Source organism: Leucoraja erinacea, chromosome 1 (genome assembly GCF_028641065.1).
Source record: "Leucoraja erinacea ecotype New England chromosome 1, Leri_hhj_1, whole genome shotgun sequence".
NCBI classification, from domain to species: domain Eukaryota; kingdom Metazoa; phylum Chordata; class Chondrichthyes; order Rajiformes; family Rajidae; genus Leucoraja; species Leucoraja erinaceus.
The window spans coordinates 97,276,462-97,300,778 of NC_073377.1; the positions used below are offsets into that span (position 1 = coordinate 97,276,462).

A 24,317-nucleotide genomic window follows, 5' to 3' on the forward strand; every position below is an offset into this window, starting at 1 on the left:
GGCGGCAGCTTCGTCCGCCCCGGGCCGCAGAGTTTGAACCGGTCCGCTGGCAGAGCTCGGATTCAGCCGCGGGACTTACTTACCATCACCTGGCGGGATCACATCATCGGAAGCCTGGATCACCTCAACGCAGAGGGAGAGCAAGGAGGGAAGAGACAATGACTTTAAGACTTTTGCCTTCCATCACAGTGAGGAGGTGCCTGGTGAACTCACTGTGGTGGATGTTAAATCTGTGTTTATTGTGTGTTTTGTTATTTTATTCTATGTTATGACTGCAAGGCACAAAATTTCGTTCAGACTGTAAAGTATGAATGACAATAAAGGATACTTTACTTTAATATTGCTCCATGAAGTGCCTACCTAACCTGACCGTGTTGCAAGTGCTACCTTGATAGGATGATAATTTAATTTTAGTTTTAGGGATGCAGCAAGGAAATAGGCCCTTCAGCCCACCATCCACACCGACCATTGATCACCTGTTCACATTAGTTCAATGTTATTCCACTTTCTCATACATTTGCTACACACTGGGGGCAATTTACAGAGGCCAATTAACCTACAAACTGCAGGTATTTGGGATTTGGAAGAAAACACACACATGACACAGGGAGAACATGCAAACACCTCATGGATAGCACCTGAGCTCAGGATTGAACCCAGGTCTCCAGCACTGTGAGTCAGCAGCTCTATCAGCTGCACCACTGTGCCACTATTGAGATGGTGTTTCTGAAATATACATCACAGAACAGCACTGGCCCAACTGCACAGTAAATTAGTAAATTCCCCAGAGTAGGGGAATGAAGAACCAGAGAACGGAGGTTTAAGGTGAGAGGGGTACGATTTAATTGAACACTGAGGTGCAACTTATTTATCCACAGAGGTTGGTGGATATATGGAATGAGCTGCCAGAGGAGGTAGCTAAGGCAGGTATTATAACAACATTTAAAAGACATTTGGACAGATACATCGATAGGAAATGTGTAGAGGGATATGGGTCAAACACAGGCAGATGGGACAAGTGTAGATGGGGCATCTTGATCGGCATAGGCAAGTCAGGCCAAAGGCCCTATTTTCTACATGAGCCCTTAAACCTCTTTAAGGCCTTCAATTGCTTACAAATTAATTAAACCTCCCTTGCTTATTAACATTCTGACACACCTTTAATTCCACGAACCCCACAATTTCAGTTAAAAATTGCTAACAGCAACAGGTTGCTAAACACAGAATAATAATAGGCAAGTGTGGTTTAAACAGTGAAAACAGAACGTGGCAACAAATAAAAGACAGCTGTTATGTGCTGGGTGCAAGCAACCCATTTAGTTTAGCTATGGTTTGTTTTAAAACAAATTGTTTTGTAAGAGTTGTGCAAGGGAACGAACATAATATTAGATGGTCATGACTCCCGAACATTGATTTTGGTGAATAATTTGATCACATTAGGTAAATTTAGTAAATGCCATCTAAAATATTACAATTTGGCTGGTTTCTCATTAGGACAAAAATAAAGTATGGAGTTAAGGTTATTTGGTAGAATATTTTGTCTTCCCTTTTTTTTGAAGAGCATTAACATTTAAAGTATTAGAATATATTCAATGACTGAAATACTTTGTTTCTAGTAGTGTATTTCTTAAGTATGATGGTGGCTTCTTTAAGGTATAACATGTAAGTATTTTTATTGAAAGTATCATTTCAAGGCTTACACTTTCAAGTATATTCAAAAGATAGAATGAAAAGAACTGTGATCCTTACGCCCAGTGAGTCAATAAAGTTGATCTATTAGCGGGTGCAGCAGCATCTATGGAGCAAAGGAAATAGGCAACGTTTCGGGCCGAAACCCTTCTTCAGACCCGAAACGTTGCCTATTTCCTTCGCTCAATAGATGCTGCTGCCCCGCTGAGTTTCTCCAGCTTTTTTGTGTAACCTTCGATTCTCCAGCATCTGCAGTTCCTTCTTAAACAAGTTGATCTACTTTCTGGTTTCAGAATGTTTATAAATCTCCCAATCACCAATAAACAGAGGGAATCATAAGGAATAAATTGTGATTATAAAAAAATGTTCCTTTTTGATATAATTAAATTTGACAATGGACAGATACTTGTTGATATTTATTCTCTCAATTCTCCAGCTCCATGAAACTGTTTGGCTCATATCTAATCTATGGGAATAAAAATACCCTTGAGATTATATTCTCGATACAGAAACAATCTTAAATTCATATTGAGGTTTTACTACAATGGAAGAAAACATAAGCTATACATAAAAAATATCTTTGATTTACTTTGAATGCCAGTAACACAAAAACTCACAACTCACATTAATTGGGCAAATATTATAATGCATAATTTAAGATGAGCCCTTATCTAATTTTTATTAAGGCAGAAAAAAATGATTTTTTTTGTTTCAAATATATTAAATTCCTGCTTAATACACATTAAAGAGACTGGAACGATGACATAAACTGGCAGTAAACAAAAAATAATGTCATCAGGATTGATCACACAGGGGTTTAGTAGTAAACAATTGGTACGTGTGCAGCAACTCAGGAAGACTGTTTCTTTCCAAATGTCATGAATTTTAAAAAGTTCATATAAAATCACAAATACAAACATCCCACTGCTCATATTAATCAATTGTTAATCTACCAAAGTCTTTGCATTTAAGACATGGATGGATAAAAGTGTCCTGTTTGATATACGGGGCAAGTTCAATGCATGCTGAAAGAGCACATTGAAGCAATCAGAATCTATATTGCTAAAAGTCTGATCTTGACCACTTCCTGTTTTTCTGTTTCATGATTTTAGAAAAAACGCTGCCACACGGCTGTGATTTTTTGGCCATCTTACTCAAAGTCCCCCTCCACTGTGCAGGTCAAGAGGATGTTTCCCATCGATGAAAAACATTAAGAGTTATTAATGTTTAAAAAAAGTTGAGATTCTCTCTGCTGCCCCTGCTGGTGGGAGCGGGATGGACTATAAAACCCGGAAGTGTTGTGCCTCAGTCAGTCTCTGCAAGATGTGGGAAGTGAGAGGGTCCCGTCTCTCAGTCTGAGCTGTGAATAACACTGAACACATGTCTACTAAACTGTGAATGTGATTTTACTGACCTTGAGTGCCCTTAATGTGGTTTGAAAATAAAAATGTGGTTGGGTTGAAGTAAAAGCACTTCAAATGGTTGGTGGGGGTTTGGGTTGAAGTTGAAGCACTTCAAATGGTTGGTGGGGGTTTGGGTTGAAGTAAAAGCATTGCAAATGGTTATTGGGGGGTTGAAGTAAAAGCACTGTCTAAACTTGACAATATCCTGTTTGCGCTGTATATTGATTTTAGATAAAACGTTACCACTTATGGCTGTGATATTTGGCCATTTTTCTCAGTCCCCCTCTGCTCATCAGGTGCAGAGGATTCTTCCCATCAATGATAAATAAAAGTGTTATTAGTGTCTAAAAAAATGTTGAGAATCTCTCTCCTGTCAATCACGCCATGAAGGCCACACCTTTTCCGGTGGGAGGGGAGAGGGATTATAAAACCCGGAAGTGTGGGTGTGGCTCAGTCTCTGCATGCTGGGGGAGGGAGAGGTCACGACTCTGTCTGAGCTGTGAATTAACTGAACGCACTGAATGTCTACTGAACTGTGAGTGTGGTGTTTTGTGTGGTTTTATGGTGTTTTTATGGTGGTTCACCCTGCTTGAAATGGTATGAAACTGCATTTGAATGTGGTGGCCTTGCACCCTGCTGGAAATGGTATGAACTGCACTTGAATGTGGTGGCCTTGCACCCTGCTTGGAGTGGCATGAAACTGCACTTGAATTCGGTGGCCTTGCACCCTGCTTGAAATGGAATCTCAAGGAATAGCCGTGAGTCAACTGCCAGCACACCAGCCGTGAGTGAGCTGCCAGCACCAGGCTTGAGGGACTGAGCTACCACCCCAAGAATCCATTTGGTCCACAATGTCCATACTAGCTCTCTGGAGACCAGTCCCTTCAGCCCACAACACCCATACCAGCGCTCCAGAAAGCCCCCCCCCCCACTGACCGCCAATATTGGAATTGGTGGAGAGGTGGAATATTGCGTTGGGGGACCAGCCCTCCTGTGTGATGCTGGGACCCAACGGGTCCCACTTAGTCTAGTATGCTTTATAAGGACCTGAATGCTGTGCACATAATTGGAAAGCAAGTGCGCTTACACTACAGTTACATTGTTCCAGTAAGGAATCCTCTTGAAATAGACTTTTCATTTGGACATTTCTTTGTATGAGAAGTGAATCAGTGAGAAAAAATAGTTAATTTAGGTTGGTGTTTCATTAGACATCATCCAAATTTTTTTTTTTTTTTTCTGTTTTTAGATAACCAAAAGACAAAATACATGCAGTGTGCCCACAGGCTCTATTCTCGTTCATGCTGCTGACTTAATTTCACTGCAAAGATCATACCCTATTTATACCTCTTAATCAGTTTCAGTATTTCACTCACGGTGGAATCAAGACTGATAGGCTTGTGGTCGTCAGTGTTTGCTTTACCACCCTTTTTGTATGAAGCCAGACTCGCAAAATAGTGCTTACTAATGTGTCAGCTAGATGTTAGCAAAATCAGAGTCGTATGCAAATAAAGTGCTGAAGCAACATAGTTACAAGATTGGTTATTAAAAAAACAGGAGATTTGTGGTGAATGGCTGATTGCATAATGGATTGATGTGTATTGGGGTTACCATCAAAGGTTATTAATAGGGTGATTTCACGAAAGGTCACTGGATCATAGATCCTCACCCACGTGACCGCAAAATTGAACTGGGGTACAAACGCCACTTCCAGTACATGTTATTGATGCTAGAAACGCAAACTTTCACACCCGTTAAAAACCGCGAAAACGGCCCATTTTTGAGCTGTAAATAACTGTGCCAGTTGGGGTGACCGCGAGGCACAGCTATCTTACTTTAGAGTCCAGAAGATAAAGAAAAACGAAGGTAAAGACAAGAGAGAGCTGTAGGGAAAATAACAGCGGAAGTTGTTGGCCGTGCAGATATAAAGATCGAAAATATCGGGAATTATCGCGTTTGCTCACTGCATTTCATCAAAACTAAGGCATTATTGATGTTTTGATGAAATGCAGTGAGCAAACGCGATAATCACCAAGCCGCCACTGTGCAGGCTGCCTCACACACTCTGATATTCTCCATCTCAGCTCAGAAGATCTCCATCCAGATGGTTCAACCATTCAAATGCCAGTCTTCTGCTAATTTGGTCGATACATCTCCAGGGCATGATCAGTATATCCAAAACGCTGTTGGATGAAAGACTAAATTGTATTTGCATCAGTGTTCAGCAGAAGACTGTCCAATGCTGTGCCTTTATTTAAAGGGCACAGCAAAGAAAAACGTGGCAAATATAGACCAGTAAGCCTGAATTCAGTAAGACAGAATCTAGAACTACAGAATCTACACTTGGCCCTTTACCTCCCCCCTTGACTCCATCCAAGGACCAATCAGTCTTTCCAGGTGAGGCAGAGATTCATCTGCACCTCCTCCAACCTCATCTACTGCATCCGCTGATCCAGCTGTCAATTTTTCTACATCGGTGAGACCAAGCACAGGCTCAGCGATCACTTCGCTGAACACCTCTGCTCAGTCCATCATAACCAACATGATCGCCCGGTTGCTCAGCACTTCAACTACCCCTCCCATTCTCACTCAGACCTTTCTGTCCTGGGCCTCGTCTATTGCCAGAGTGGGGCCCAGCGCAAATTGGAGGAACAGCATCTCATATTTTGCTTGGGTAGTTTACACCTCAGTGGTATGAACATTGATTTCACTAATTTTAGATAGCCCTTGCTTTTTCCCTCCTTCCCCTCCCCCTTCCCAATTCTCTCACGTCCTACTGTCTGCGCCTACTTCCTTTCTTTTTCCCCCAACCCCCAGCCCCGGCATCAGTCTGAAGAAGGGTCTCGACCCGAAATGTTGCCAACTTCTTCTCTCCATAGATGCTGCCTCACTTGCTGAGTTTCTCCAGCATTTTTGTCTACCTTCGATTTTTCCAGCATCTGTAATTCTTACTTAAACAAATAATTAGGCGTAGATCTCTTGTGGGAGATTATGAATTTCATTGAATGTGTAGGAAAGAACTGCAGATGCTGGTTTAAATCGAAGGTAGAGTCCTCTTCTTCAGTCTGAAGAAGAGTCTCAACCTGAAACGTCACCCATTCCTTATCTCCAGAGATGCTGTGCCCCGCTGAGTTACTCCAGCATTTTGTGTCTACCATGAATTTAATTGTGTTTGTTTGAAGTAACAAAGAAGTAAGTTAGGGCAGGGCAGTAGACGTCGTCTCTATGGACATCAGCAAGGAATTTAATAAAATTCCAGATGGCAGGATACTCTGGAAGATTAGATTGTATAAATGCAAGTGAGAGTTAGCTAATTGGACACAGTTGATCACAAAATCGGATGGGGCACTCTGCAGGTCAGGCAGGCAGCATCTGTGGAGGGAATGGACAGATGACCTTTCAGATCTGGACCCTTCTACAAAGTAGATATGTAATTCTATACCTAATTAACTTGATGGTTGAAAGCAGAGGGTAATGGTGGAATATTGTTTATTGGGCTGGAGGCCAATGACTAGTGGTGGGCTGCAGCGGTCAGTGCTGGGCCATTGGTGGTTTGTCATAGATGTGCATCTTGGTCGGCATGGATGAGTTGGGCTTAAGGGGCTTATTCCATGCTGAACAAGTCAATGACTCCACAGAATATCAAGATACATCTGAATGTACTGTGTAAATTGAAAACTTGTACTCCAGTAATAATCACGTCATCAGGCCAGCTCCAATTGTTCTGGAGTTATTATTGGTCCAGAATACCAATAACTGATATTTGCCCAGCAATGCGGAAACCAGCCAGGCACATCCAGTCCATAAAATTCCATACAAATTCAGTCTAGCTAATTGCCACAAAACCTACCCACATTCAGTCATCTGCGGAATGGTGGAAAATGTCACCAATAATGCCGTCAACTATTTGCTTTGTATTCTTGTCTACGTTTGACAGCAGTATCATTTGGTTTCAGAAGTGTGTTGAGTTCAACCATTGCTAGAACTTATTCCTTCGAAAGCTCCATGGGAATTAACATGGGTAATTCTGTGTCCTTTTCCCACATGCTCAGACAGAATTCAGAAATAAACAGGTAATACTTGGAGAGATAAAATGAGCTGGAACTACAGGGCAAAGGCCTACAGTAAAAATATTCTCCATTCCAGGATTACTATTGATGAGGCCAGAATTGTATGCAAGAATGATGGTTAGAATAATGATGTTCAGTTATTTATGCATAACTGGTACAGCAAGTAAAACAAAGAAATACACAAACAATTAAATGCAATGATGAATAAATTACAATGCAAGTTATTTTCTTCCATAGTTAGCTTTGCAAAGACACCACTTTGAAATTAATAAGCATTAAACGTCATAGTTTCTGTATAATAGATGCATACTATTTGCGTAGATATCCAGTGCTGGTGGATACATTCTGACCTCCCATCCACCTCACTGGAGACTGTAGAACTATCTTCAATTGGACTTTATCAGACATTATCTTGCACTACATGTTGTCCCCTTTATCTGTGCACTATGGACTGCTTGATTGTAATCATGCAAAGTCTTTTCTTTGACTGAATAGAATGTAAACAAAAGCTTTACACAGTGCCTCAATGCAGGTGATAAAAATAAGCTAAACTAAAAGTACAATTTAACATATTGATAATTGCTAATTATTCACAATGAAACATTCTGGCATAGAAAATTAGCTATTGCATATGTTGGATCTCATTCCTTCAAAGTAATTTAAATAGATTTTAATATATTTCGAATTCAACTTTAAAATAGTTTTACTTTTTCATTGTTTTCCTCCCTCCTTTATTCCATCTACCTTGACATCTTCTGCGTCCCTTTTTTTGGATTTCATTTAACACTGGGTACATACAACATTCTTTTTTTTTAATATTGCAAATTTCATCCATTACTGAGACATCATATTGGTACGCATGTTCACCTACATTGCCCCATTCACTTGTGTTTAAGAGGGAACTGCAGATGCTGGAGAATCGAAGGTTACACAAAAAAGCTGGAGAAACTCAGCGGGTGCAGCAGCATCTATGGAGCGAAGGAAATAGGCAACGTTTCGGGCCGAAACCCTTCTTCAGACTGATCGGGGGCGGGGGTGGGTGGGGACAAGAAAGGGAATAGGAGGAGTCAGCGACTACGTTGACAAATGGTTTGTTGAATGGAATGGCTCCGTTTGGAATAGATGCCGTTTCAAATCATGTTATAGAAAGTCTGAAACATGATCTCTGAACTGAACTGAACTGAACTTTATTTATAGCGCACTTTAAAAACAACCACTGTTGCAACAAAGTGCTGTACATGACTAATCATAAACATTAAACAAAACAATAAAAACATTAAAAGACAGTAAAAACAATAAAAAAAACAATAGAAACACTAAAACAGTGTTTTATAACCAAACAAAGTTTATAACCAAAACGGTGTTTATAACCAAACATATTCTCCTTTCACCCCTCCCCCTACATTTGTAATTCTTAATGTCAGTATGTAAAAAATATGATGTTGCGCTTACCATCTATATCCATTGCTTCTCTCAGGATGTGCAATTTCTTCTGTCGTTCTTTTATCCTTTCATAAACACCCGAGAGAGCAGATGAGATGGAAAGTTCAGAAGTATGATGAGATCTTTGAAGACCGAGTGAGGCTGCTACTTGCCCCAAGTCTGGGTGCTTTCTCTCTCCGATTTGGGGGGTGTTTTTAATCTGCCTGCCTATCCCATGCGGACAAAAATTACGATGATGAGAACTATCTCCAGGTGCTATTATTTTTCTGTTGTAACAGTCCAGGTCGACTGTGGAGGTCCAGGGCTTCTTACTGCCATGATCACAAATGTAATTGGACTTCCTTCGCAAACCGTGAGATCGAGATTGTAACTTTTGGCGTACTTCCCTTGTATCTTCATGTCCAGAAGCCGTATGATAAGACTCCAAATCTGATGCCCTATCAGTAATTGCTAAAAAGCCCATAGATTTGCTAAGTCCTTTATTTAGTGAGGCCTGCTCACTGAATTGTGCTTTGTATTTTGCTGCTACACTGGGAGCTGGACTTCTTCCTGTAATATTAACAGACAAAGAAATTACATCAATATAATCCATGCACAACTGAACATATAACATGTTTCCCTGGCAAAGATAAACACCTGTGAATGTTAGCTATCTGATATGCAAATAGAAAATGTTTAAAGTATGTAGCATTTATAATAAATCGTTCTAAATGTTAATTTATTTTCCTTTCAGATGATAGTTTTTCACTAAAGTATGCCTACCATTGTCCAGCATAATTTTCTTTACTAGATTCGCAGTAGGAGTAAAAGCAAAGCGAGCAGGACATACTGCTGTTGTAGAACAGTGAGTTCCATGTGCATACACAGCAAATTGATATAAAGAACATGGAGGTAATATTTTGCAGTCATGGGGAGCAAGTGGAATGTGCAATGTTAGTGTTTGTATTCATGGTGCTGCTGGGCATACTGTACACTTGATGTGATGTTGTCCATGCTACCATTGCAACTGCATAAGCTTCAGAACATTGATATTTCACTGAAATCTCCAGCATTCAAACAGATTAAGGATGTAAACGCTGTTCATCTCAATTAAAAAAATATATATACATTTAGGGCTTTTTATTTGAGTCTTTTCTGGCAAACGTCCTTTCAGAGACTGAAAATTAACCTCATCAAAACATGGAGTTCCCTTCATTACAATTTTAATTTGAAGAGATTTTTATATAAAGGTACAATATTATTCTGTCCGCCCCATATTGCAACTTTTCTTTGTCTAATTTAGTCTTCTCTCACATTGTTTAACTTACTGTATAATTTTACATTGAATGAAGTACTCTAATTGAGACTTCCCAACAGGCACAACTAGTATGTTTTATTATGATTGGTTGGAAACATATGCTTCCCCTATTTGTGTAGATCCCAGATGCCTTATGACGAGTGTATGAATAAAAATGTCCCCTAATATTTCTGGGGCAGCTCCAACTATAAATTCTGCTGATCACAATATCTGACCCAATGCAAGGGACATGAAAGACAAACATTTCTTTCAAAAATCTGTTCTCATTCTATTGAATTTAACAATCACAATAAAACTGACAATTTACCTGCATAAAGAATAAACGGTTCTGTACATAAATATGGTTCTGCACAAAAAATATCTAGTAATCTACGGAACACTTTATGGTAGCGGCTTTGGGGCAATTTCCCTGGCAATGCTCCAGAGATGGAAAAGACAGAATTTGATGCGTGTCTGATACACAAACTCAATTCATGCCAACAGTGACCAGTTCAATCTATGGGAATGATATGAATCAAGTTACAAATAGATATTATCATAATTCATTCCATGGTAGATACTGTGCATGTGATCCCACACCTAGACAATGTCCTTCCGAGCATCTTTTGTCATATATTTTGTCTATCCCCACACCTAAACTAATGGAGATTAAAGAAGCTTAAGGTCAGCGTCTACGGACTGTGAATACAATCACCAATATTGCACATAGCATTCAGCCCCATTGGCTGCACAATATTATCTCCATGTTCTTATCCATCAATTAGGGGTGGCACAGTGGCACAACGGTAGAGTTGCTGCCTTACAGTGCCTGGGACCCGGGTTTGATCCTGACTACGGGTGCTGTCTGTATGGAGTTTGTACATTCTCCCTGTGACCTGCGTGGGTTTTCTCTGAGATCTTCGGTTTCCTCCCACATTCCAAAGACGTACAGGTTTGAAGGTTAATTGGCTTGGTAAATGTAAATTGTCCCTAGTGTGTGTAGGATAGTGTTATTGTGCGGGGATCGCTGGTCGATGAGGACTTGGTGGGCCGAAGGGCCTGCTTCTGCTCTGTCTCTCTAAACAAAACTAAATTTGCTGGGCATAGGTTTGCAGAGCAAACTTTGTAAGTATAGAATTTTTCAGAAGAGCTCTTAAAAACTAAATCTCCATACCCAATTATTTTCTAAATGAGTAACTCACTTATAACATTGACTATGACTAATCTTTATCAGGGTTGCCATATGGTTTGTGATCCATATTGTACAACTGCTGATTAATTGGAGGTTGAAAGAAAGCTTGGGCCACGAGGCAACACAAACTGTTTTGGCTGTCAAAGCATCATCAAAAACGCTGAATGTTTCTGACATTCAAAACAACTAAATGACTTGAAATATCATGAAGACATTAAAATGTTTATAAAGCCAAATTTTTGAATAATTAAGTAATTAAAAAAAATAAAAACCTAGATGACCAAATATTTACCCTGATCCCTCAGCTATTTAACCTCTATTGAAAGCAATGGAAATGCAGTCTCTACACTGGGTTCTGATGAGGATCCATAAACTTAAATATTATATCCTTTTCTCTTTCCACAGATGCTGCCTGGGTTGCGAAGTGCTTTTAACAATGTTACTTTTATTTAATTTTCCTATGATTGTTACCCCCTCCCCATTGCAGCTCCCATGACAGCTGCAAACAGCTGACTGCACATTTATGGTATCCAAATTTACACACAAATCCAAAAGTTGATTACAGTTATTCAGTGAATTATTGACAATTACACAGGCAGATACTGACATTTGCTGCTGACGTCTCAACCTACAATTCTCAACCACCTTCATTATAGTGGAATAGCTGATAGGTTTGGCCAGCAGTAACCTTACCCGACAGCTTATTAGCACGGGCAGCCACTCAAATCTGATGGGAAATCTTAATTGTGGCCCTGCCTGCTCCTTATGCATGACATCATTTCATACAGTTTTTAACTTTGTTTTCCAATAAACTCTGCCAAGAGATATCTTTTTCTACAGCTGTGTTTAAGATAAATATCTAAAAACAGGTTCAACAGCAAAAAAAAAAACACATTAAAAATGAATGTATTGTTTTCAGTGTATCTGCAAAACAGCAATTTACAAGTGGCACAACAAACTACCATTTCTTGAAAATATATCATAAAATTACAATTAACTACATTTGACCAATTAAAGTCTTGTCAATAATATTGGGTTCATTGAAATGCATTCGTCATTCGCACACGAAGATTGTCATATTGCTCCATATTTCTGCTTAGATTGACACAGTTCAAATCCAGCCTCGTGTTTGTGTTTGAACTCGGGTTACAATCCATAAACGGGATCTGCACCATTTTGGGAGGCAGCTCATTTTCACTCAAGTTCCTTGTGTACAAGTATGAGCTGCGTCACGGCCTCACACCACCAGAGAATATTTGGCATTTCATCACCATGTGAAAGTTGTTAATTAGATTAAAAGCAACACAGCAAGCAGGTACAGGCGAGTTTAAAAGGAGCCTGGGAGACTGAACCTCAGCAAATTTATGGATACATTTGGTTTAAACAAAGGGCTGAGAAAGGCCAAGTAGTTCCCCAGGGCAAGTTAAACAGAAAATAATCATACAGCAATTGTACTTTAAGTGCAGTATACTTGTTGTGTTAGTTGAGTTAATTTAACAAATAAAGGTTTGGCAGGATAGCTTCAATTCATGGAATGCACTTCCGGCAACTCGTGGAAACTGTAGGCTGTTCCCATGTCCCGGTCAACCGCAGTGTGAGAGGTTTTATCAGCTGGAGAAGCTTGAGCTCCGTGTATCTGGACCTTGGGCAACAGCTGATATTTCACTGGCTTATTCCATAGCACGTATCCGGAGTTGGTCACCTCACAACTCAGAACAGTGCAGGCAGGGCCAGCCTTAGGAGGTGTGGGGCCCAATTGGGAAAAATTTTCATAGAAATATAAAGAAATAATTATAAATGAGTCACGTGTCATGAGTAATATGACAGTCAGTCGGCTTTAAAAAAAATCTTAAATCGCGCATGCGCAGATTATTCTCTCCGTAAAAATAAAAATAAAAATAAATAAAGTAACAATTCAATTTTCCCACGGCTTCCAAATCTCCTTCTTTCTAAATGGGTGGGGGATGGAGGGTGACGGCAGGTGGAAAGATGGTGGGAAAAACGGGAGCACACCGGGACAAGTTGAATCAGTTGTCATCTTAATGAATGACAATACTAGTTCAACTTATCAAGGGACCAGTCCGGGGGAGAGTTCCTTTCACAACGTGTGGGGTGTTGCGGGGTAAAATTGCGGGGAAGGCAGGAGCATTGAGAAGGAGGTGGTCTGGTTCATGCCAGTAACTCACTCACTCACCGCTGCCGCGGGGCTCCGGGCGCGGAGCTACCGCGTCGTGGCTGGGGAGGGAAGCAGCTCGCGTGGCTACGAGCGGCCTCCATCACTGGACAGCGGAACCGACTGCCATCTCAGCGCCTTCTGCCAGTCCGCTCACCTCTGGCAGTGCTCTCCGTCTGAACAGTGAGGGGACTAGCTCAAGAGCAAAGATCATAGAGTGGAGTGGGTCAGCGGGTGATGGATAACCTCACAACGGGTGGTGGTGCTTACTCCTGTGTCACCGCGAACTTGATGTTACTCGCACTGACATATGGAGTAAGCTCCACCGCCCGCTGTCCTGTTATCCATCGCCTGCTGACCCGCTCTTGAGCTGGATGATTCCCGGACAACCCCCTCCTTCTCAACGTTCCTGCCCTCCCCTCAACTTTACCCCTGGACAGACTACCCACATGCTCTGAAAGGAACTCCCCCCCCCAGCAGCGCTGTCCTTTTACAGCCGCTTCCCACTTTAGAGCCGCAAGATAATATCTTGTCCAAACTCAGTTGTATCTTTCTATCTCAAGAAATATCACAAAATATGCCATTGTTTCAGCCACATTATGACAATATATAGAATGTAGGCTATTTGTTATCAGTCACCCCATCCCAGAAACAACAGAACTTAAAGAAGAACATTTGTTTTACTAATTTACGAGCAGGCCACACAGAGTCCGTTGATCCATATCCAGCAAAATGTTGTGATAATTGCATAGAAGGTATTATTGTCTAAGAAATTTGGTGTGGAATGATAATCCATCTCAGTACTCATTTAGGCAAGTCCTAAGCTATATACTTTTCCCCCACCCCCAATCCCCCTCGCCCGATCTTCATTGAACCTACCATTCGACCCAATATTTTACTCAGCTGCTGTAACGTTTCCTTCCCATCAAAATCTCTGTGTAGCATCTCTGTCCCTATCTTCCAATTCCCACTTTGAAATAAAATACAACTTTCGACTTAAATATTTCGCAGCAGGATCGCTATATAAATGCAAATATATGGTATTTTATCACAGCATCCCCCCCCCCCCTTACCATCACACAAGTGTAACTTGAAGCATTTGCATTTGGAGACGTTCGATACGGACCAGGAATGCAAATTAATTGCTATGAATCGATTAACAGCAAGCTATGAGGTGAGATTGAAACACCTGTCAGAGGGCGAAGAAACAATCCTGAGTTGATGGCGTATTGTTTTAAGTGAGCGTTTTGCAACGACCTTACCATATTCTTACCACGGAAATCTCCTATTTCACTTTGAAATTATATTCATTTATAACCGTTTGTAACATCAGTATCAAAGGTATCAAAGGTTTTTATTAGTCACATTCACATACACCCAGGTGTAATGAAGTGAAATGCTTTTTGCCATTTTGCAGCACACAAAGAAAGAATACAGACATAACACCAATGAGTGTTAAACACAAAGAACATCCCCCCACAATGGCTCCCACCATGAGGGAAGGCACAAAGTCCAGTCCCCAACCCCAGTTCACCCTTAGTCGGGCCTATTGAGGTCTCCACATGGTCTCCACATTGCTTCTACGGAGGCCCGTGTTCCTGGCCGTTCTCGCCGGGTGATGTTGCTCCGGCGTCGGGAGAGTCCTCACAGCGGCATGGGAACCCTGGAACGGCCGCCTCCGTACTGGAGGCCGTGGCTTCAGAAGCCTCACAGCGGCATGGGAACCCTGGCGAACGGCGCGCCTCCGCTCCCGGTGTGTTCGGCGCCGGCTGGTTTCTGAAGCTCCGCGACCCAGCGGTCTCAGGCTCCAGCGCGGCGCCAGGTTGGAGCGCCCCTCAACTGGCGATCCTCGCTTGCGAGATCCCAGGCTCCCCGGTGTAAAGTTCGCTCCAGGCCCGCTGGCCGCCCGCAGGCTGGTCGAAGCTGCAGCCCGGAGAAAACAGCCTCTCCCGACCAGCTCCGCGATGTTTTACCCGGCGGTCTCAGCCCCCCCCCCACACATAAAAAAGTCTAGACCTCCAAACAAAACACTTTAACTAACTAAAAATAAAAATAAAATGGTGAAAAGACAGACAACTGCTGGCAGTAACCACCTTGATGTTCGTGCATTTAGTACCGGGTATGCTTGAAACAATTTATTGTAATGTACTGTATCTTAAAAAAAAACTATATCAACCAGGTGTGAAAATTACACTGAATCGAACGATGATTGAAAAGCATGGGAATCGACTAATCATCATCCTGCTGCAAAATTTTTTAGTCGAAAGTTGTATTTTATTTCAAAGTGGGAATTTGGAGATCGGGACAGAGATGCTACACGGAGATTTTAAACTCGGGAGAGCTCTTGGGTGAACTCGCACAGTGGGACAGGGCTTGAGGCAGCATCTATGGAGCAAAGGAAATAGCTAAAGTTTCGGGCCAGGTCTGAGGAAGGGTTTTGACCCAAAACGTTGCATATTTCCTTTGCTCCACAGATGCTGCCTCACCCGCTAAGTTTCTCCAGCATTTTTGTCTACCGCAAAACGTCAATGATTCTGGGAATGTCGAGAGAGCTAGAGAGAGACGAGATAGGGAGCGGGGAGAGAGAGAGAGAGAGGGAGAGAGAGAGAGAGGGAGAGAGCAAAAGACAGAGGGACACAACGTGGGTCAGTAGGTAAATTGAATGACTAACCTGCTGCAGACCAAGAAGCTCACCAAGAAGAAGTCCTCAATCATGATGGTGAGTTTAAAGAAATTCTCAATGTGTCATCAATGCATCGATCTACATTCCTCAGTAAATGTAATTCTGTATTGAACAAGTGTTAATGACGCTGCGTGAATTGTATTCAAAAGGAACTCAGCGTCATTAATACTTGTTCATAAGATCATAACTGATAAGAGTAGAATTAGGCCATTCGGCCCATCAAGTCTACTCCGCCATTCGATCATGGCTGATCTCTCTCTCACTCCTAACCCCATTTTACTGCCTTCTCCTCATAACCGCTGACACCCGCACTAAGTAAGAATCTATCTATCTCTGCTTTAAAAATATCCACTGACTTGGCCTCCACAGCCCTCTGTAGCAAAGAATTCCACAGATTCACCACCCTCCGTCTATAGAAATTTCTCCTCACTGCCTTCCTAAAAGAACATCCTTTAATTCTGAGGCTTTGACCTCGTCAGGGGTGGGAGGTGGGGGGGTGCAGGGAGTCAGATAGACTGTGCAATGACAGGGGGGATCCCAGTGTGAGAGTGAGTCACCACCTGCGTACAGCGTTCCCACATCTCACTTCTCCACCAAGCAAGGCACACTCCTCTCTCCCCTCTCCCCCCTTACTTCCCTCTTCCTCCCCCCCTCTCTAAAGTAGGAGGGAGAGGGAGGGGAGGGAGGAGGAGGAGGAGGTAGAGGGAGGTAGTGAGAAGTAGGGAGAGGGAGATGGGGGGCAGAGGGATATCTAAAGGGTAACTGATTTTGGTCTCCAATCACCTCACAAAGGGCAGCCAACAGTGGTGGTGAGGCAGGAGACCTCTCTCTCTTTTCAATTCTCTATCTCTCTCTCTCTCTCTCTCTCTCTCTCTCTCCCTCCCTCTCTCTCTCTCCCCCCTCTCCACCCCCTCTCTCTCTCCCTCCCTCTCTCTCCCCCCATTCCTCTACCCCCAGCCACGTTTATATCGACAGTTCACTCCACGAGTGTGTGTGTGTGAGCCGAGCAGTTTCTCATTCTGACTCTACTCCGCGAGCTGCTCGTATTGACAGTAATCGTGTCCAACTCTTAACTGAAAACGTGTGGTTTGCAAACTGAAAATCCCCCCTGTCTCTCCATTGGCCCCCCCCCCCCCACACACAGACAGAGACACACCCAGACACACACGCAGATAGAGACACACACACACAGCCACAGAGACACGGAAACACAGACACACACACACACTGCCACAGAGACAGAGACAAACCCAGACACACACGCAGATACACACACACACACAGAAACACAGAATAGAATAGTTTATTTATTGTCATTGTAACATGGGCCATGAGACACACACAGACAGACAGACACACACACACACACACACACACACACACACACAGACACACACACACACACACACACACACACACACACACACACACACACAGACACACACACACACACACACACACACACACACACACACACACACACACAGACAAACAGACAGACAGACAGACAGACACACACAGACAGACACACAGACAGACATACACAGACAGACAGACAGACACACATACACACAGACACAGACAGACATACACAGACACAGACAGACACACACACACAGGGTTAAATCCCACCCGTACCCTGGCCTGGACATTAACCCCGACACCAATGTTAACACACTCAAACCTCCAACCTGGTTTTGCTGTTGTACCGGCACCAAACGAGTTAACACAACCCCCAGATCTGTTTATCCACAGATTGTCTCCCTCTTGCACTTATCCGGCCTGTTGTCTTTCGTTTCTGCTTCAGGTCTTTTAACTCTATCCCCCCCCCGACCAAGAGTGGGCCAGTGGGCCAGTATTTTTTTTACATCTTTATTTAACAAAGTGAATTTGTATTTCCATATGAAATACGGAAAATTAACACGGGGCCCCCCTTGGGCGCGGGGCCCAATTTGGAAAAATCGGTCTAATCGGCCTAAGGCTGGCCCTGAGTGCAGGCAGTCAGAATAGAGGTGGTGGGTAATTCATAAGATCTTGGTGGGCATTTTGCTCTCCAACCAGTAAACCATTGTAAGTGCTGGTGTGGGTGGTGACGCCTAGCAGAGGATAGCCACAAACACAAAGTACTGGAGTAACTCAGCACTTGTTACTTTTTGGTTCAGACTAGCATCTGCAGTTCCTTCTTACAAACTTTGTTTTGCATGTTGCTCAGGCAAATCATGGGGGGATGCTTTCTGTAGTGCATTTGTAGCAATTGGTAAGGGTTGATAGAAATATGCCAAATTTCCTTAGTCTTCTGAGGAGGTAGAGAAGTTGTTGTGCTTTGATGGACATAATGTTAATGTGATCGGTCAGGACAAATTGTCAGTGATATTTATGCACAGGAATTTGAAGATCTTGATCATCTCCGATGCAGCCTGGGGTATATATTCCACACTGCTTCCTGAAGTTATTAACAACCTCCTTAATTTTGCTGAACCTGAGGGAGAGATTGTTCTTTTGATACCATGTCACGATACGATATGATACGATATGATATAACTTTATTTAACCCAGGAGGGATATTGATCTGCCAAGAGTCATACAAAACGCAACATATATGAAACATGAAATTAAAGTGACGAGTCGAAAGGATTGGGGATGTACAAAGATTGGGGAGTGGGGGTAGGGGAGTCAGTCCACCCCACAACAGAAGGGGCAGGAGTTGTACAGTTTGATCGCCACAGGGAAGAAGGATCTTCTGTGGAGTTCTGTATTGCATCTTGGTGGAACCAGTCTGATACTGAAGGTACTCCTCAGGTTGACCAGTGTGCCATGGAGGGGGTGAGCTGTAATGTCCAGGTTGCTCTGCAGTTTGAGGAGCATCCTCCTCTCCAAGACCACATCCCATGAATCCAACTCCGCCCCCAGGACAGAGCCAGCCTTCCAGATGAGTTTGTTGATCCCCACTAATCTCTCTATAAACATTGCCATGTTTGTAAACTCTCAATCTCCTATCAGATTAAGAAACAGGAGGTTTTTGAATAGACCAATAGTAATAGACAGACAAGATGGTCTAAAATTAGGTTTGTCAAAAATTGCAGCAGGATCTTGATCAGTTGGCCAGGTGGGCTGAGGAATGGTTGATGGAATTTAATACAGAAAAATGTACAGTATTGAATTTTTAGGTTAAAATGGGTGGGACCTACACAGTGAATGGTAGCTTTGGGAAGTGTTGTAGAGCAGAGGGATCTAGGAATGCAGGTACATAAATCCTTGGAAGTAGAGTCACAGGTAGATGGGATGGTCAAAACGTTTTCAGAACATTGGCCTTCATCGGTCAGAGCATTGAGGCTGGACATTGGGAGGTCATATAAGATACAGTTATATAAATGGCACCCATTGGGTCCCAGCATCACATGGGAGGGCTGGTCCCCCAATGCAATATTCCACCTATCCACCAATTACAATATTGGTGGCCAGTGGGGGCTTTCTGGAGCGCTAGTATGGGTATTGTGGGCTGAAGGGACTGGTTTCCAGAGGGCTAGTATGGATATTGTGGGCCGAATGGATTCTTGGGCTGGCGGCTCAGCCACTCAAGCCTGTTGTGCTGGCAGCACACTCACTCACGGCTGGTGGGCTGGCAGTTGACTCATGGCTATTCCTTGAAATTCCATTTCAAGCAGGGTGCAAGGCCACCAAATTCAAGCGCAGTTTCTTACCACTTCAAGCAGGGTGCAAGGCCACCAAATTCAAGTGTACTTTCATACCATTTCAAGCAGGGTGCAAGGCAACTAAAGACAGCGAGTCGTGACCTTTCCCTCCTCCATCTTGCAGAGACTGAGCCATGCCCACACTTCTGTATAGTCCTTCCCTCCCCTCCTACCACCAGAAGGGATGTGGCCTTCATGGCGTGATTGACAGGAGAGAGAATCTCAACATTGTTTAAACACTAATAACTCTTTTATATTTCATCAATGGGAAAAATCCTTGGCACCTGATGAGCGGGGGGAGGGACTTTGAGTAAGATGGTGAAAAATCACAGCCGTACGTGGTAGCGTTTTTTCTAAAATCAATATAACGCGCCAACAGGAAGTGGTCAAGATAATTAAGGCAACTTTAATTGGGCAAGGCAATTTTAATTAGGCAAGGCAACTTTAGCATTTCCAAACCAAAGGCAACACAGCTTTAGCATATCCAAACCAAAGCCAACACAGCTTTAGCATTTCCAAACCAAAGGCAACACAGCTTTAGCATTTCCAAACCAAAGGCAACACAGCTTTAGCATTTCCAAACTAAAGGCAACACAAGCTTTAGCATTTCCAAACCAAAGGCAACACAGCTTTAGCATTTCCAAACTATATTTTCAAACCACATTAAGGGCACTGACAGGTCAGTAAAACCACTCGCAGTCTAGTAGACATGTGTTCAGTGTTATTCACAGCTCAGACAGAGAGACATGACCCTCTTGCTTCCCCATCTTGCAGAGACTGACTGAGGCACTCAACACTTCCCGGGTTTTATAGTCGGGTGTGGCCTTCAGGACAGAGAATCTCAACATTTTAAAAATACTAATAACTCTTTTATTTTTCATCAATGGGAAAAATTATCTTGTCCTGCGCAGCGGAGGGGGAGTAAGATGGCCAAAAATCATAGCCGTAAGTGGCAGCGTTTATTCTAAAATCAATATACAGAACAACAGGAAGTGGTCAAGATCAGACTTTTAGTAATATAGATTGGTGAGGCCATACTTAAAGTATCGTGTTCAGTTTTGGGCACCATGTTATAGGAAAAATGTTGTCAAGCTGGAAAGGGTTCCGAGAAGATTTACGAGGTTGCCAGCACTTGAAGACCTGAGCTACAGTGAGAGGTTGAGCAGAATAGGATTCTATTCCTTGGAGCACAGGAGAATGGGGGTGATCTTATAGAGATGTACAAAACCATGAGAGGAATAAGGTGGTGGGTGTATGGAATGAGGTAGTTGAGGCAGGCACTATTGCAATATTTAAGAAACATTTAAGACAGGTACATGGATAGGATAGGTTTAGAGGGATATAAACCAAACACTGGCAGGTGGGACAAGTGTAGATGGGGCATGCTGACCGGTGTGGGCACGTTGGGCCGAAGGTCCTGTTTCCCCACTGTATGACTGTATGATTCTGAAATGTGACAGATGTACAGAGCAAGTTTAAACATTTCAGTAATAAAGTTCAGCAAGCTGCAGACAAAATTAACCATGTGGGATTACAATGTTATGGCAACAACAAATAGCTAGTGTAATGAAAGGGTCGGAATAAATTTAAAATACGTGTGGATACAAGGATTCCTGGGAAGAAAGGGAAGGGAAGAAAGGAGGGGGAGTGGCAATGCTGATTAAGGAAAATAGACCATTGCGTTGCTTCTGTTGCCTGGATGTATTCCCAGGAACCAGAGCTCTAACCAAAATGTGCAAAGAGGGTTCATTATCACATTATACACAGGGAATATGTTACTGACAGGCTGCTGAGTTGAGACTGCTACAATCTCCTGACTTCCACGCTGCTGCATGCTGCGGTGCTGGGAACTAGGCACACATCTCTGTCCACATTTAGCACTAACACAGCAATGAATTGCCCATGAGGTTCTCATTGGGTGGACAGAGGTGACTGGTGTCTTCCCTCAGCCCTGAGATATAGTACTCGGATATAATCGGCAAGATGAATGCAGGCCATTGCTGGGGATTAGCTTCATGTGTCCGGTCTCTCTTCAGCTCCTGCCGGATGCAACACAGTTTGCTGAATTCCCCTCTCCTTGTTTGTCTGCATATCTCTCCATAAAGCCAAACAGGCTCTAGCTATCCTGACATAGCTTTATGATTAAATAAAATAGAGGGCCATAAGGTAAACATAGTTGATGTGGCAAAATGTATTTCCAAGCAGCATCTGATAAAATGCTAACAATAGGCAAGATCAAGCTTAATGGAATAAAAGGGGCTGAGCAGAATGCACAGAATTTTGGCTCAGTAACAGGAAACAGAGCTACAGTGCAAGGATGGGCTGATAGGATGTGGAGAAATCTCCTAAACGTCAGGACTAGAACTCAGGAGGTACAAGAGACTGCAAATAATGGGATCTGGAGTACTGGTTCCCCATTTCCTCAGCACATTGTTCCACTGTTACATTCCCCTTCCCACTTTGTTCTGTCTGCCTATCACCCACACGCTCTACGCACTAGGCCCCTATACCATTCCCCGCATGCCGCCACACCACTGTTCCCATCGGCCCAGCACTTCCCCCCTTTCTGGTTTCAAACATCACCGTAATTTCTTCTCATAACCTGCAGAACCCTGTTGTCTCCACTCATCACCACTGTGGCTCTCTCTATCCCTCCTTTCTCTCACCGGGCTCCATCTGCCCAGCAATATTTGCTCATCTGGATCCACTAGCACTTGCCAGCTCCTGCCTCATCTTTCCCTTCACCTCCTTATACTGGCCATCTCCCCTTTACACTTGCAGTCTTGTTGCAGGATCTCAACCTGAAGCATCAACCATTGCTTGGCCTCCACAGATGCCATTGTGTTTGTCATTTTGTTTTTAGGGCTGAAAATATTACTTTTCTTTAATATAAAGGTTCAAAGGTTCAAAGGTTCTTGAATAGGTTCTTTCAAGATTAGCGCTCCAGGGCTTTGCCACCGCCGAAGCCGAGGTTCTGGCCGGTAATCTCAGGAAACGACCAGGTAAACACAAAGACTAGAGCTCCGAAAAACAAAAACTCAACTAACTAAAAATTAAAAAAATAAGTGAAAAAACGGCCAGCTGCAGGCTGGGCAGCATACCCATACAGGATGGGATATATATTAATGATTTGGATTTAGTTGTGCAAGACACCATTTCAAAGTTGCAAATGACACAAACTTGGATTGTAATTAATAGTGAGACTTTAAGGTGATAAAGGCAGGTTACTACAACATCATCTGAACATTTCCCTGCACAAACTCCACAGTTCTTCTTGCAGTTTGATTTTTTGTTACTGCAATGTATGGACAGGTACAAGATAAATAATTAATCCTAATAAAAGACTGAGAAGAGGCAATGTAAACTAAAAGGGACACATCTAATCAGGATGCAAGAACAGAGATTCAAGTGTGTACATGTTTTCACATGCAAAGTGGCATGGCAGGTTTGTTAAGGTAGTTAAAAAAAAATAGACACACCTGGGCTGTATGATTGGAGGCTTGCATTAGAAGACCAAGGAAGTCATAATGATTTTTTTAAAACAATGTTTTTATTCACAAGTGGAATATTGTTTCCATTTCTGGGAACCACATTATAGGAAAGGCTTTGTGAAGGCCTTGGAGAAGGTGCAGAAGACAGCTATCAAAATGATTCCAGTAAGGAGGGAGCTTAGTCATGTGTACAGAAGTTGTCCGCATGGACATTGCTAAGAGATTTGATTGGTTAATTAAAATTTATGGAGGGTGTAGTGAGGTAGATAGAGAGAGGGTGTTCCCATGGAGCAAGAATATATTGTTATCGTATTCCAGACAGCTGGAAAAGCATTGGATAGGTAGAATTTACTGTGCCGTGAAGAGATGGTTTGGAAGTGCAACCAACTAAATTGCTATGGATGCAATGGACCATTCCATGAATCCATAATGTGCTTATAAATTTATAGTTTGCTGTTCATTGTCTTCACATAGAATAGTAATAAAGCTGGCTGCCAGCATTGTTAGACCACAGATTAAAGCAAAATGGGAACTATCAGACTCGGAAGTAGTTACTGTGTGAACAGATTGATGCATATTAAATACTGGAAAGTATGAAAAGGAAATGAACCTGAACTAATGCACCATTTTTAAAAATGATTCATCCTCCTGGTTTTTACATAAAACTCTGCACTGTTCCTCAAAACATTTCAGAATACTAAAAGCGTAAACATCCAAATATATTGTGCAAACCTTCATTTTTGCATTTTGAGTTTCTACATTAAAAATATCTATGACCAATGGAGATTTTAGTTGCTTCAGCTGAGAAAGATTTTGGCTGCTAATCTGAACAAATCTATTATGCAGCTGTGAAAGTACACTAACAGAAATGAGTAACTAATCCAAAGACTAAAGGGCCTGTCCCACCAGCATGTGATTGTATGCGTCTAGCGTGACCAAATCTGGTCGCTTGAGGCGTACGGCCTCGATGGGCCCGTCCCACTTCGATCGGCGGAGGAGTACGGAGTTGTGCGGGGCTGGTCCCAAAATCGCGCGGGGCTCCAAAATACTTGCACTGTCCGAAAATCCCGCCAGCCAACGGCCTGTCAGCCTGCAGGCGCATAGAGGTCAAACGCAGCGTCTCGACGGACGTACGCAGCGTCTTGACGCCATACGCAGTGCCTTGACGGCTTATGCCTAGCACGTGGCGTTGCGCGATGAAGTCACCG

At 42.7% G+C, this 24,317-nt stretch overlaps 1 protein-coding gene across 3 annotated transcripts in view; it reads right to left on the minus strand.

Annotated features, from left to right (window-relative positions):
• ptpn13 (protein tyrosine phosphatase non-receptor type 13) overlaps positions 1-24,317 on the minus strand; it is a 236,941-nt gene that overhangs the window by 130,257 nt on the left and 82,367 nt on the right. For all 3 annotated transcript variants that reach the window (XM_055640029.1, XM_055640022.1, XM_055640017.1), the window contains exon 7: positions 8,612-9,151. In XM_055640029.1, the coding sequence (XP_055496004.1) occupies positions 8,612-9,151 (540 nt within the window). The remainder of the gene's footprint in view (positions 1-8,611; positions 9,152-24,317) is intronic.